Genomic DNA, 13,627 nt, shown 5'->3' with positions numbered 1-13,627 from the left:
CACTGGCCAAGGTGTTGTCTCCCTGTGCCTCAGTTTCTGTATCTGAAACAGAGACTCTAATTTCCACCGGATGGGGCTGCTGTGGTAGTTAATGCCAAGTGCACATGAGGTTGTCCTTATGTTGCCATGGTGATATGGTATAAAAAGCTCTGCATGTAAGAAGAGTTCAATAAATGTCAGCGGGTTATTACATCATTATAACCATCATCATCGTCGTCCCAGTGGACACTGTGTGATTCTGAGCAAGTGACTGCACCCCTCCGAACCTCAGTTTCCTCACCTGTGAAATGGGGAGAATAACTGCCTGTACCTCATAGGGTTCTGAGAATTAAGGAGACATTAAAAACCTGGCATTGTGGTACAGTTAAGCGTGTAGCTAAGTGTTGAGTAAATGCTAGTCATGGGGTTTGGAGGCAGAGGGCCTGGAGTTAAAGCCAAGTCCACCTCCTAGAGACATGTGACCTTGAGCAAGTTCCTCTGGGCCTGTCTCCTCATCTTAAGTTGGGGGTGATGATAATACCACCTTCATGGGCTGTTGGAAGAATAAAATGAACTATTATTGCATGTAAGGTGCTTAGCAAGACGCTGGACACAACCAGAGGACAAACTGTGGTCATTACCAATGTTTATCTACTAACTTGCCCTCTCTCGGCCCCTGCTTGGGCTCGAACACAGTCTCCCCAGAGGGACTCCCGGAGAAGGCGAGTAAAAGGCCAGGGCAAGTGAAAGCTGCACCCCAGTTGGGCTGCAAAGGTGAATGTGGGTCCCTGGATAAGGAAGACTGGACCAGCCTGGGTCCCACCTTGCCAGTGAGATTCCGGGACCTGGTCTGAAGGCAGAGGTGGGCCACGAGTCCTCCGAGGCACTGATTTATGTAACATTCTTGCAGAATTTATTATACAAAGGATTTTATTCAATTAAACTTGAAACGCGTCTAGATTCTTGAAGGTTCAGTAGTGATAACTGGGACAGAGTGATCATAAAACTGGATGGGCTGTCGGAGGCAGGTGCTGGGGAGGAGGCAAGGGTGACATTGCACCTGATGGGGGATTCGGCACTGGGGACGTTTGTCATTGGGATGTGGTACAAGATCAGGCCGTGAAAATTACTCAGTGATAAATGCGCATTAACAATAGCCATGAAAAATATCAGTTAAGGGAAACTAGGTTGAGAAATGAGACAGCGGAATCTATTAGTGCCTGACATTGTTCTCGGCAGCCCGTGATTAAAACGACTGTCACGTGGCGGCTGGGGGGGTGGCCCGGAGCACTGGGCCAGGAGTCACAAGGCCACATCCTGGGCCCACATCTTGGCACTGACTCCCTGAGACAAGTGGGTTCCTCTCCTCCGAGCCTGTTTCCTCATCTGCAAAGTGAAAGTAGACAGAACCCCACCCCCACCCCCTCACAGGGCTGCTGTGAGGCTTGGGGTCTGGCGCGACGCTGGCTGGGTTCTCTCTGACGGGACTCCCAGCCATCAGCTCCCCTAACAGTGGCACTAGGCGGGTTCCTGGGAGCTGGGCCTGAACTAGAGTGAGGCAGGGGAGGCACTTTCTTGGGGGCAAAATGTATGGGAATGCCCCACACCCCAGTAAGCAAGATTCAGTAACATTTTCACGCAATATTTTTAAAAATCACAATTATGAAAAAAAATCCACTCTCGACACAGTACATTTTAAATAAAAGCCTGTGTTCCTCTCCCAACCCTGCTTTACTGGGCAATGGGGACGGTCATTCATGAGGGCTGAGAGCGGTGTGCAGACTGGGTGACATGGGGCTTTCTATAGGGTCCTGTGTTGTAACTGCGGGGTTCTCATGGACTCTTCCTACTGGGTTTAAGACCTGGAGGGTATCCTGGTAAGAGTATGTGGGGTGCACATTTGCCTTTTGCCTCAGGCTCCAATATGGCTTCATAAAGCACTGCAGGCGAGTAAAGATTTCCAGCCAATCCATCACCTGGGCCACCAAGGCAGAATTCGTTTGTCCCTGGTTGGTGGCACAGGGCGTACCTCAAGAGATGCCAAGTCTGCCCTGCACCTGAGCTCTCTCTCAGGGAATATTTACTGGTGGAGGGCAGACGAGGAGGGGTGACAGCCCCTCCGGCAAGGGCTGGTGGGGACAGGATTTGGCGACAGGCACAAGTGCCTTGTTTCAAAGAGCGTCACTTTAGGATGCTGTATTTACTCAAAATGCTTCTCCTGTCCTGTGTGGGGTATGTTTCACCGCGGCTAGGAGCGCGGCGCAGATTGCTGTCTTACTCCATCTGTCCTGCTCCTTCCTGGAGGGTTTTGAGGGGCGGGCAGGACTGAGTGCACTGAGCCGTTTGCGGCAAGCTCTTGGAACAAATCCTACGCGCGCAGCCCGAGTGCCCGCTCGGTGGGGCAGCTAACCACGTAGGCCTCGCCTGAAACGTTCATGCTTTTACTGGTCTCGGTTCTGCTCACAAACACTGCGCACCGCTGGGCCCCAGGGGAGGAGCCAGACGTGGCTGTTTGCAGGACTGTTTTCACTTCCACTCACGGTCCCCTGCACCACTGCCACTCTGCTGGGCTTAAAGAGGGCCACCAGCCTGCTGGGAACAAAAGGACCGAGAAGGGACAGCATGTGCCTGTTCCTCCAGCAAAGTTAGCAGACGAGGTGATGAGAACGAAAGCAAATGAGAGCGAAACCATGCACGTGACTGACACCGGCTGCTGTTCCAGCCAGAAGGACAGCGTTGTGGCCTGCCTTCCGAGCCCTGCTGATGCCCCTGCTAAGCAGGCACTCAGTCGGCGAAGGATCCCTGCCTGGAGCTCACCAGGCATTTCGGCTCCCCCTCCTGAAGTCATTTCCTGCAGTTAGCAGCGCCGGACCTTCAGGTCCGCAGGGCCGCCTCCGTAAATATCCCCCTTCCCAAGGACACAGCTGGCAGCGGCAGCATCGTTTCATGGCAGGAGGGAGCGGTGGTGACAAGTGAAATAAAATACAGCCACGGCATGGATCTCAGGCGTAAACCAGCCAAGTGCAGCATCAGGGAAATAAGTCTCGTCTGTGTCGGCCTCGCTGGAAACTGCAGACCTTCCTATCTCAGGCCGTGTCCCTCCTCAGCCCCGACACCATCTGCCTGCGCAGAACGGGCCCTCCTTTAAGTGGCAGGGCTTCTCTTCCTCCCTGGATGGAGGAAGGCTCCTCTTGCAGAGGGTTCTCCAGATTGTATCCCCACCACGCTGTTCACAAGGCCTCACCTGTCAATCTGCAGCTGTCCTTCCCCCACATTTAGGCTGTGATGGGTGGCTCAGAGGTGACTCAACTTCCCAGGGCCTGTCTGCCTTCCCCTTTATAAATGCAACATTTAAAAACCCTTTGGCACAGGGAAATCACAACGACATTTCCAATAGCCTCCGGTCCCATTCCAAATCCTTGAATAAGCTGAGTTGGCAGTGGAAGGGCCTCCTTTCTCTCTCACACACACACACTAACACACACTCTCTCTTGCAGTTCAAACCTTTCCCACTTTTATTGCAGCTCCTTCTCATTACAACAATCACTCTACCTTTCTTTTCTGCAATACTGAATTCAATCCCACTTCCCCTAAGACCAAGGAGAGCCTGGGGGTGGTGGGTGCAGTATTCTCCAGCAGCTACAGCTCCTTAGGGAAGTGGCAGGGGGTCTGAAAGGCAGCTGAGTTTGGACTAAAGACCAGCTTCCAGCCCCTCTGGGTGAGATCTTCAGGAACCAGGACACAAAGGGCAAAGTCTTCTTTTCCCCGTGGGTCACCACTGAAGGGTTTACAAAGCTCCCCCTTTCCGTTATTTCCGAGTGCCTCAGATTCAGTCCGACAGGTCATTTTTCTTGTATATTTTTTCTTGATTCCCCTCCTTCATGGCTGCATATCTGGCTAACATGAAGAGATAGTCGCTGAGTCTGGAGGGGCAGAAAGAAGCAGACAGAATGATCTGAAAGGAGCAATCAATGCTAACTGGGTCCTTCCCATATTAGCCTTCAAGGAGGAAATATAAATCACGTGCCCCTGGGAGCATTGGCTGGGACGATGAGCAGCAGCCAACTTAGGCTGGATGGATGGCACCTGGAGCCAGCTTCTGTGAGAGCTGGGCGCCCGACTCTGGCGCCAGGGCTGGTGGTTCCCACAGGGCAAGGCCACCCAGCCCTGGTGCCCAGCCTCACAGGGCCGGTGACTTTGGGCCACTCCCTGGGCTGCTTTCTGCACTTTCCAGTGACCAGGACTAGTGCCTCCCAAACTGCTGACGTGCAGATTCCGAATCGAGCAGCGGGGCCAGACCTGGCACACAGCACGTCCTCAGGGATACGAAGTGAATGAGTGAGACCCACTCTGTTGTTACTTCCCACAGTGTGTCTCGTTTTTCAGAGGACAGGGATCTCCAAATTCCATCTAAGTACCTGTTCAAGAACTTGGCCACGTCTGCATCCGTCTCACCCATCTGGACAAGAGGCACCACCCTGGAAGGGGAGGATACACAGCATCACACGAGATCGGCACATGGCAGGACCCAGGGCTGCATCCCGGACCAGCACGGCACAAGCTGCTGCAGCTTGACCTGGTGTCCTCGCCAGTCTACAAGGACATTCTGGACAGTGGACTGTCTGCCAAGCACCAACCACAAGTGCCAACAGGGCAAGCCCTCTGTGCACGTCACCTCTGCTGCGTAACCCAGGCCAGGAGACGCTCTCCCCACAACCAAGGCTCTGGGTCTCTGTCCCTTGCCCACAGGGCTTTCTCACTTGGTGGCATCCCACATGCATGTGTCCTGCCTGGTGGACTGAGGACCCGCCCTCTGCTCGCCCATTCCCCAACAGTGGGCCTTTGGGTTGTCTCTGGTTTTTTACTATGAGAAGCATGGCTGATGTGGACGGGTCGGAACAAATGACCCCTTTTTTCTTTTGGAGCCAAAGCTCTTTCTGTCACCCAGGATCCTTTTAGGAACAACTCGGACCCAAAAGCCTTCATGAAGGATGAAACCTCTATGATACAGGGCTGTGGACGGAGCTTGGATTTGGACCAGACACACCTGCGCTCCATTCCACACTCTCGCCATGAACCACCCAGGTGACGCTGGCCATAATGCCACCTCTCTGAGCCCCAATTTCCTGACACCTGTAAGTGGGAGCTGCCACCACCTCCCTCCCAGGGCCATCACGAGGAACTGATGAGATAGCAAACATAAAGTGTCTGGCACAGCCTGACGGTTGTATCGAAGTAAGGCTTTACTTCCATTTCTCTGTCCAGCTGGGTGGCAGCCTGGTCTATGAGTGGTATAAATGGAGATTTTTGTAATAACTTTTAAACTTCCCTTGAAAAGGCTGTCAGTAGCTTTGAGGGTCCCTCCTCTGCCAGACTCTGAGTGGAGGGGTTGGGGAGGCAGGTGGCTGGTCTGTTGAGAGCTTCCACCTGCACCCCCTCAGCCTTGCGGGTCCCTCTGGGAACGTCTCTACCCATGTCACCCCATGGCCCAAATAAAACCCATCAACGGCTTCCTGCTGCTCTCAGGATAAAGGCGGACCCCTGTGGGCCTGTGAGGCCCTGCCCAGCGCAGCCCGGCCTTGGCTCAGCTTCTAGCCTCCTTCCTGTCCTTTCGGTGCAGACGGCTGCTTCTCTCCTGCCGTCCCCTTGCCCTGGCCCCTCTGTCTCCCTGCACCCACCCTTCAACTCCTGGCTCCCACAGCACGACTGAGAGACCCTGCGCCCCTGGCACCCTGCCACCGTTGTCACAGCGTGGGCTCTGCCGTCACTTCTGCTCAGCTCAGACTTCCCCCCTTAAATTAACCCCCAGGAATGGGGGAGATGGGCACAGGAGGGAATTTTCACTGAATACTCTTTGGAATTTCATAGCATGTGAGTTTTATAATAAATGACCAACTAAACCCACTAGGACGCCCCTTTCCCTGCAATAACCGCTTGTTTCTCCACAAGCGCTGACCCTGATGTGCAGTTACAGCACCTGTCACTTATCTGGTCACAGGATCATCGTCTCCCTCCACAATGCAGGGCTCTGAGGACAGACGCCTGGTCTGGCCTGGTGTCTCCCTGGCACATGAAGGAGCCAGGTCTGCTGATGGGCGGCTGGATGGCACGGAGGTCACCCCCCGGCCTCTGCCTCCCACTCTGACCAGGCTCCCGCTCCCCAGGGCCCCTTACCGTCTCTCAGCTCGGCGACACACAGCCCGGCAGAAGTGCAGTGCAGAGCTGCTCTTGCCTCCCGACTGAAAGGAGAAAGTGTTGGCTGGAGCAGAGGGGTGGGCAGGTGTGCCCGCTGCTCACAGGGAGCTCCTCGGACAGAGAGGTCGCCCTGCCCCCCAGCAGGCAGTGTTCGGCATGCACTAGCCACCCCCTCCAGAGTGGACAGGGCTTGGAGGGACCAGAGAGGGTCTGCAGAGGGCTTGGGGGAGAGCTCTGTCACTGTAAAAAATTAAAGAGGGGGACTTATTCAATGCCCACGGGTTTTTGGCCAGACACTTGGCCTGTAGCTGCCCTGCCCCAGGCTGAAGCTGCCCCGTACCTACAGGCAGAATGAAAGCTGTGAGAGGGGGCAGCTGGCTGGAGTATCTGTCAATCCACTGCTCCAGCTCCAGGATGGGGCCCGTCGCAAAGGTGGTGTGTCCTGGGAAGTCAGGGAGTAGGACACGGCCATGAGGCCCACGGGAGCGCACCCCCGGTTCCCTCTGCCAGTCCCTTCCAAACTACTTCCACTAACTCAAAAGGCTCCTTCCCCCTCAGGGTCTGCAGACCAAGCTGACAGGCGTCCCAGGTGACACCCAGGAGAGTCCTCGCCTTCGATCCCACCCCCGCGGGGTCCTCTGAGTGCACATAAGAGGGGCTCGGAGAAAATTACTTAAGTGAGCCTCCCGGGCCGAGGAACGCGGTGTCGCCAGGGCGGAGCCAACGTCCTGCAGGACACACTGGATCTGGGGATGCAACAGAAGGTGTGAATGAAGACCTGCTGTTGGGGGCCAGCAGACTGCGTGCTTCCCTGTGCAAAGGGACCACCTGACGGGGCCCGGCGTGTGGGGGCTGGTCCGTTGGCCCTGGTGTGAGAGTCGGATCCCAGCTTCGCTGATCTCTGGCTGTGGGGTCTTGGGCAAGTGGCCCTCCCTGGGCTTCTGTGAGGAGGATCAGGTGGGATCCAGGCTGCCTGGCAACCTTCCACCGGCCCCGTCAGCCCCCCTGAGCGCCAGCCTGGGCTGCAGGTGAACAAGTCACAGGTGCCCCAGCTGGGACCGGGCGGTATGACACTCCCGGCAGTGTCTGCCATTATAGGGTAAGCCTAGGAGCTGTGGAGACCTGGAAGAGGCACCCAGCCCAGTGGGAGGCAGAGGGGGGCAGGGGAGGTACAGGAGGAGGTGATGTTGGAGCCGTGACTCACAGGACAGCAGCCTAAGGCCTGGGGTGCTCCTCAGCCACGGCCCCAGCTCTCCCTCTGCCCGCCCCACTCCACGGTAATGAGCCGGCGGTAATGACCACTGGGGACAGGAAAAGTTCCCACTGCGAGGCTGAAAACCCCCCTCCATCACACAGGAGGTGCCTCGCTCCCAGAATGTCCCAGCAATTGAGGCCTCCTGTCCTGCAGACCCCTCACGGCCTGCCGTCTGCTCCAGCCTGTCCTGGGGGATGGAAGCAGGCTGAGGGCTGACCCTCCCGGGAGCAGTTTCTAAAGTCGCAGGTCCACATGTGGACTGCCACCTTGGACGTGTCCTGTGTGTTCTAGGGAGGGCATCCCTGTCTCCATCAATTCCTCTCTGTGGATCAGAGCCTCCGGTGCTTGAGGAGCAGAACAGTTGTACCAATAATCACGAGCTCCCCTGGCTGAGGGCTCACTGCAGCCCGCTTCCGCCCTGGTCGACCTCAGTGCTGCTGACATTTGAGCCATGTCATTCTCTGCAGTGGGAACTGTCCTGTGCACTGTATGTCTAGCAGCATCCCTGGCCTCTATCCACTAAAAACCTCCACCTCCAGTTGTGACAACCAAAAATGTCTCCAGACATTGCCAGATGTCCCCTGGGGGGCAGAGACCACTACCCTTTCCATTTCCCTCTCTTGCCCATGAGGGAGGGTTATCGCTGTGTGTCTCCATTTTACAGATGTAGAAACTGAGGCTCAGAGGAAGAGTGACTAGCCCCGCGTGACACACAGGAAGCAGTAATTGAATGGCAAATCCAGTTATGGTCACCAGGCCTCAGGGATAAAATAATCCCACCTTGGGACAAGACATTACTCACTTTCTCAAGCTCTTCAGCAAACGGGTGGCCCTTTTCTGCAATTAATTCCATTGCAAACCTATGAGAAAAAAGGAAAAAGTCTGCCTCTAATATAATGTCCCAAGGCCCGGTCTTGTGTAAGGCAACAGAGTCTCCAGTGATGGGCCATTTAGCTAATTTGGCTGTAATAGCCACAGTGTTATTTCTTGCTGACAGTAGGAACATCGCAACCTTCCCTTTGGTTAAGGGTATTTGTTTCTCAAAATGCCTTTTCTTATACTCATTACTCATCCAGGCAACAATTCCTTTTTCAGTGCCCACTCTGGCCAGGTCCGGGCGATCCAGTGGTGGGCAGAGGTGGCCCAGGCGCTGTCCAGCAGCACAGGAAGACGCGAATCAAATATCACGTGACTGAACGTGAAGGTACAAACTGAGGTCAGTGCTCTAAAGCAAAGGGCTGAGTTCCTGGGGAACTTGGCCTTGGCTAGGGTTCCGGGAGGGCTTCCCAGAGGAAGCAATGTTGCAGGTGGGACTTTAAAGGCTGAGTAAGTTTCCTGGTTAGGTGGGGTGGGGAATGTGTCCAGATGCAGGTCAGGCCCCTAGCTCTGGCCTCCCTCAGCACTTTGCATTCCACTTCCGTACCATCAGCGTCCTGGCAGGGAATAGGCAGTGGCGCTTTTGAAGGGCAAAGGGGCTATTAACAGAGCACAGGAGGAGTTATGGAAACTGATAACAGATGGCAAAGATCAGCAGACACCTGAAGGTGACCCCCAGGGAATGTCAGAGAGGCTCTGGACCCTGGAGAGAGCTGGATTCTTGGTGGAGAGCCATCCCAGCTACCACCAAAGACACAAACAGCTGGGGAACAGGGCAAAAAATACCCCCTCAGGTCTCTCTCCCCACTGTCCCATCTCCTGTAGGTGCCTCCCTGGCTGGACCCACCTGAAAGCCAGAGGACAAGGGAGGGAGGATGCAATAGCCACCAGAAGATAAAGGGCAGCCTCCTGGGCACAGAGGCAAAGAGAAGGGCAGAGAACAGCTTTGAAAGGGCAAACAGAACCACCAGCGCATCATCCTAGCCCGTCTTACTATTAGAACTAAATCACCAAATATGTAACTAGCTGTCTAGTGTTGGTCTTCCCTCCTGGATTCGAGGAAGGGCTGTTTGGGCTGGGACCCATTCTGTCCTTCACAGCAGAATGCCTCATGCCTGGCACATGGCCAGTGCTCACTGACGATGTTCCCACGATGCTGGCCAGAAGGGAAAGGCGTCTGCAGCCTGGCAGCCTTGTGGAGCTGACCAGATGATCCTGTGCTTCCAGGATGAGGCAGGCTCATCAAGGGTTGGCAGCCTCCGAGACTAGCCAGCAATCTCAAGGTTTCATGTTAATTACATTCACTGACGCCCAATTCAAACTCCGCCTCAAGACCAATTCCATCTCCCTTACCCAATGGCTGAGCTTAATTCATCTGTAGTTCCCAAGGCTTCAAACACTTGGTCGTCTTTGGGTCTCCTTTCTCCAGTGAAGGTGCTAGAAAACCCTGTGGGGGAAAAATGTTTAGCTGCCTTAAAATAAGACCTTTTTTCCTGATATGCACTCTTTAGAAAAAACTTTCCATTTCAAGTGTACAAGTTGATGAATTGCTGCTGACTAAATCTAACTGTGATGGGCGCTCAGATCAAGAAACAGAACATGACCAGCACCCTAGAAGCCTACATGCACCCCCTTTCAGTTGCTACCACTCCAGGGTAACCACTATCCTCACTTTTCTTGATATGCTCTTAAACTTAACAATCATGTACTGACCATCCTGCTAAGGAAATGAGACATATATGTGCTATTACATATACATTATAATTATATCGGCAGCCGTCCGTCTCGAGAGACGATGGTGTAGCTTCTTAAGAGTCTATCTGCACCGCCGAGAATGGCTGTGCAGTCCGACTCGGGAGTGACACGGTATCTGTCTCCTCCCGTGTTGAATCGACATCTTGCGATGACGCTGGAGTGTCCTCTCCAGTGAAGCTGAAGCTACAGAGCCTGGGCAGGGTGATATGGAGGGTCTGCTGTTGCCCATGCAGCAGACCCCCCCTCTCTTCGCAGCTGAAGGGTCCAAGGGAAAGACGGAGTCAATACAGCTTGGCTTCAGGTGCGCCGCAGGAGTTGCCGGTGTTGACTACAACGTCAAACCGCCTTAGGGACTCCGGCTCCGGATTTTCTGTCGGGGTTTACTCCCTTAGCCTTTCCCCTGAAGAGGTATGCCGCAAGGCAGCGGAGGTTTTTTGGAGTCAGAGTTTTCCTTCTCTGATGTGCCCTGACTGGAAGATCGAACCAGCGACAGTTAGCTCGCAGGCCGACGCTCAATCCACTGAGCCAAACCAGCCAGGACAACATTATAATTATATTTCACATAAAATCAAAGGGTTCTGTATCTCTGCTTAGGTCGCATTCTGGCCTTTCTCCTCCAACCCCGAGGAAGGAAAAACCTGCTTCTGACCTTCAGGAGCTGGACAGGCAACATCAGATAGGCTTCGGCGCCGCCAGGGGCTGCCCTGGCATTCAGAGGTAGGGTTCTCTTGTTGAACCAAAATGACTCCACAGAACACCATCAGATGAGCCCCTCTATAATTATGACAGGTCAAGACCAAAACAGGACCACACCTACCCATGTCTGAACACAGAACACGGTCTGAAATAGCAAAATGACCAAGTAGCCCCCGTTCCTGGCTAATGTGACCGCTGCTCCTTTCTCAATGACTGCTTTAGCCTCTCTTTGCCCCTCTCCCTTTCTAGATAAAAATGATTAAGGTGCCTAATCACAGAATTATCCTTGCTTCTGACATCAACCAATCCACAGCACAGCCCCACTTGCTCAAACTCTCCCCAGATTACCTAACACAAGCCCAATCTGAAAGTCCTTTCTAGCATCTTCTTACTGACCTGCCCACGGTTCCCATGGTGTGCCATCTCTCTGGTTGTAACGAGCTAAGTGACCCAACTTTTTTGACTAGATTGTCTCTGGAGGTCCTTGGCTGAAGGACATCAACATTAACTACCTTGTTTGTCATTCCCATGCATACTTTCTTCCTGTTAAATTGTGGTAACATATACATAATATGAATTTTACCATTGTCACCATTTTTAAGTGTACAGTTCATTGCCATTAAGTACCTCCTACGCTTGCGTTTTATACCTTTACTACGTAAGTATACAGTAAGTTCTCACTTAACACAATTGATATGTTCTTGACACTGAGGAAATGATGTATAACGAAGCCAATTTCACCATAGGCTAATTAGTATATACAAGAGTTAAGGTCCACTGCATCTCATCAACATTATTAATGACACTGAACAAAACAATGATATTTGAGAACCTGCTGTATATACAAAACACAATATGTACTAGTGATCTGCATGTTTTTAACTTTAGAAAATGGTATTATACTGATATATTCTTTTTCCTATACAACAATATGGTCTGGTATTTTTTTATTATCAAAGTGACAGATGCTCATTAGAAAATAATAGAATAAAGGCATGTATCATAAGCAATGAAAGCCCTTCCGCCCACCCCCCTCTCCCACAACTCAATCTCTCTCCCAAGTAATAGTCCAAGGCACAACCTTTCAGACTCTTTTATGCATAACTGAACACACACATGCAAACACACACCATTTTATGGAAATGATTCTGAGTATTTGAATTGTTCTGCAATTTGCTTTTATCACTTAATGCATTTTGGGCCTCTTTCATATCACATCACATTTTGGTGATGTTTACTGACATCTGCCACATGCTTTTTAATGGCTCCAAAGAATTTGGAAGAACTTTAAAACGGAGTCTGCCATATCTCTCTTTGCACTTTTCACCCTTCCCCACCCTACCTTTGTCTCCTGTTTTGGTGTAAATCTTGGGGATCTTGGGTGTCTTCGAGGAAGGCTGTGGCCTAATGAGAAAACAGACATCAAGCGGTGGTGAGCGGGGATGGTTTCCACAGGGGGCATCTCCCTCTGTGGGTCCCAGCTTGCTGCTCGTAGCCTCAGAGGCAACACTTACCACCCCTTGCCCCCATGCTTAAATCTCGTGTTGACATCTTTACCCTCCAATTCCTCTGAGTCGTAAGCCCTTTGTGGGCAAGTTCTGTGTCTTGCCTGCATCCATATCTGCAGAGGAGCTGATGTAGTTCATTGTTCAAAGCAGAAGCTCAATAAATATTCACTGAAAGAATGTATCCATCACTTTTCCACAGTCCCTGCACTGTGCTAAGGAGATTACTGGCATTATCTCCTGAAATTCTCCTGGTGTCTTCCCACCACCCAAAGGTAGGCACTGCCTATGACCTTCATTTTACTGTTAAGGAAACTGTAGTTCACAAGACAACACCCACCTTCCTAGATCACATAGGGAGGAAGAGGTAGGGCTGGGACCACCCTACTCCAGACCCCAAACTGTCGCTTCTGCTCTCCCCAAACTCGTACCCTCTATTGCACCAAGTGGAATTTTCCTCTTCGAGGGAAAGAACCATAGGTCACTTCCATTCTATGAAACTTCAAGATACCCAGAAATAAAGAATTGCCAAAACAAGGTTCAAAAACTGTCATTTTCAAATAGCAGAAATTCAGAGTTCAACATTGAAATATGACATTACAAGGTTATTCAACGGTTAAATTACTGGGTCTATGAATAATATATGGCTCCATTATTAATTCATGATACTCTACAGGTTCTGAAATCTGGGAATGGGATGCACGTTTCAAGGTATATGGCGACAGCCATGTTTAGATAATGTGGTGTGTCTGTGTCTGAAAGTATGAAAGTATAAACTGCTTTGGGGGAAGGTGACACCTGAATTGAGGCCCCTCCTGACTGTGATGCCAGGCTAGACGGCCGTCCTGGTCCACATGGGATATGCCCTGCCCTGAGCTTCGTTCGTACTTTTCTTGTGAAAAGCAATCTTGTTTGGCTTCTACGGTGCCTACATTGCCACGGTGACGTCAGGACACAGGCCGTCATCTGGCAGGTGCCCGGGGTGACCTCACAGGTGTGATGTAACTATGGCGACGACACCAGAATTCCAGGTATTCAAGTTACCCTCCCAGTCAGGCACTTACCTGTCCCCGTCTTCCACGCCCGGGGAACCGCGGCTCTGGAAACGGGGACAAAGTAGCCTGCCGACCCCGAGGCACCCACGAAGGCCAAGGCGGCCTCCCAGGACCAGCACAGCCATGTGCCAAGCCCCTTGTTGGGGTTGACCCCGCCAGGCTTCCGTCTAGGCCCTGGGATGACTCCACCTACCGCCGGCCGCGCCACCTCTCAACCACTATTTGCCATTGGTTCGTGGCTCTCAGCCCAGGGCGGGACGCTCCCAGGGTCTCGTTTCCCATTGGTTTGCCGAAGGAGCTGGGCGGGGAAA

At 52.6% G+C, this 13,627-nt stretch overlaps 1 protein-coding gene across 1 annotated transcript; it reads right to left on the bottom strand.

The window, feature by feature from the left end:
* Positions 1-3,476: 3,476 nt before the first annotated feature.
* MMAB (metabolism of cobalamin associated B) lies at positions 3,477-13,516 on the bottom strand. The gene is made up of 9 exons (XM_090291502.1): positions 13,326-13,516; positions 12,099-12,160; positions 9,659-9,752; positions 8,232-8,289; positions 6,848-6,920; positions 6,519-6,616; positions 6,154-6,218; positions 4,398-4,457; positions 3,477-3,902 (listed from the first exon to the last, which is right to left on the bottom strand). The coding sequence occupies exons 1-9, from the start codon at positions 13,439-13,441 to the stop codon at positions 3,809-3,811; spliced, it is 720 nt and encodes a 239-aa protein (XP_090147628.1). The 5' UTR covers positions 13,442-13,516; the 3' UTR covers positions 3,477-3,808.
* Between the last annotated feature and the right edge of the window lie 111 nt (positions 13,517-13,627).

The sequence above is a fragment of the Furipterus horrens genome, unplaced genomic scaffold (assembly GCF_987537825.1).
Source record: "Furipterus horrens unplaced genomic scaffold, mFurHor1.1.pri manual_scaffold_11, whole genome shotgun sequence".
In the NCBI taxonomy this organism is placed as follows: Eukaryota; Metazoa; Chordata; class Mammalia; order Chiroptera; family Furipteridae; genus Furipterus; species Furipterus horrens.
The sequence above is the reverse complement of the archived record's forward strand: the minus strand, read 5'-3'. Positions and strand labels throughout refer to the sequence as shown.

What these genes read in the sequence shown, in the direction of transcription:
- MMAB (XM_090291502.1), bottom strand. Translation starts at nt 13,441, where the DNA reads ATGGCTGTGCTGGTCCTGGGAGGCCGCCTTGGCCTTCGTGGGTGCCTC. An exon ending in TTGCTGAAGAGCTTGAGAAA is followed by an intron (nt 6,921 to 8,231) that starts GTGAGTAATGTC and finishes TTGCATCCCCAG; the next exon opens with ATCCAGTGTGTCCTGCAGGA. An exon ending in GTGGCCAAGTTCTTGAACAG is followed by an intron (nt 3,903 to 4,397) that starts GTACTTAGATGG and finishes CTGCCCCTCCAG; the next exon opens with ACTCAGCGACTATCTCTTCA.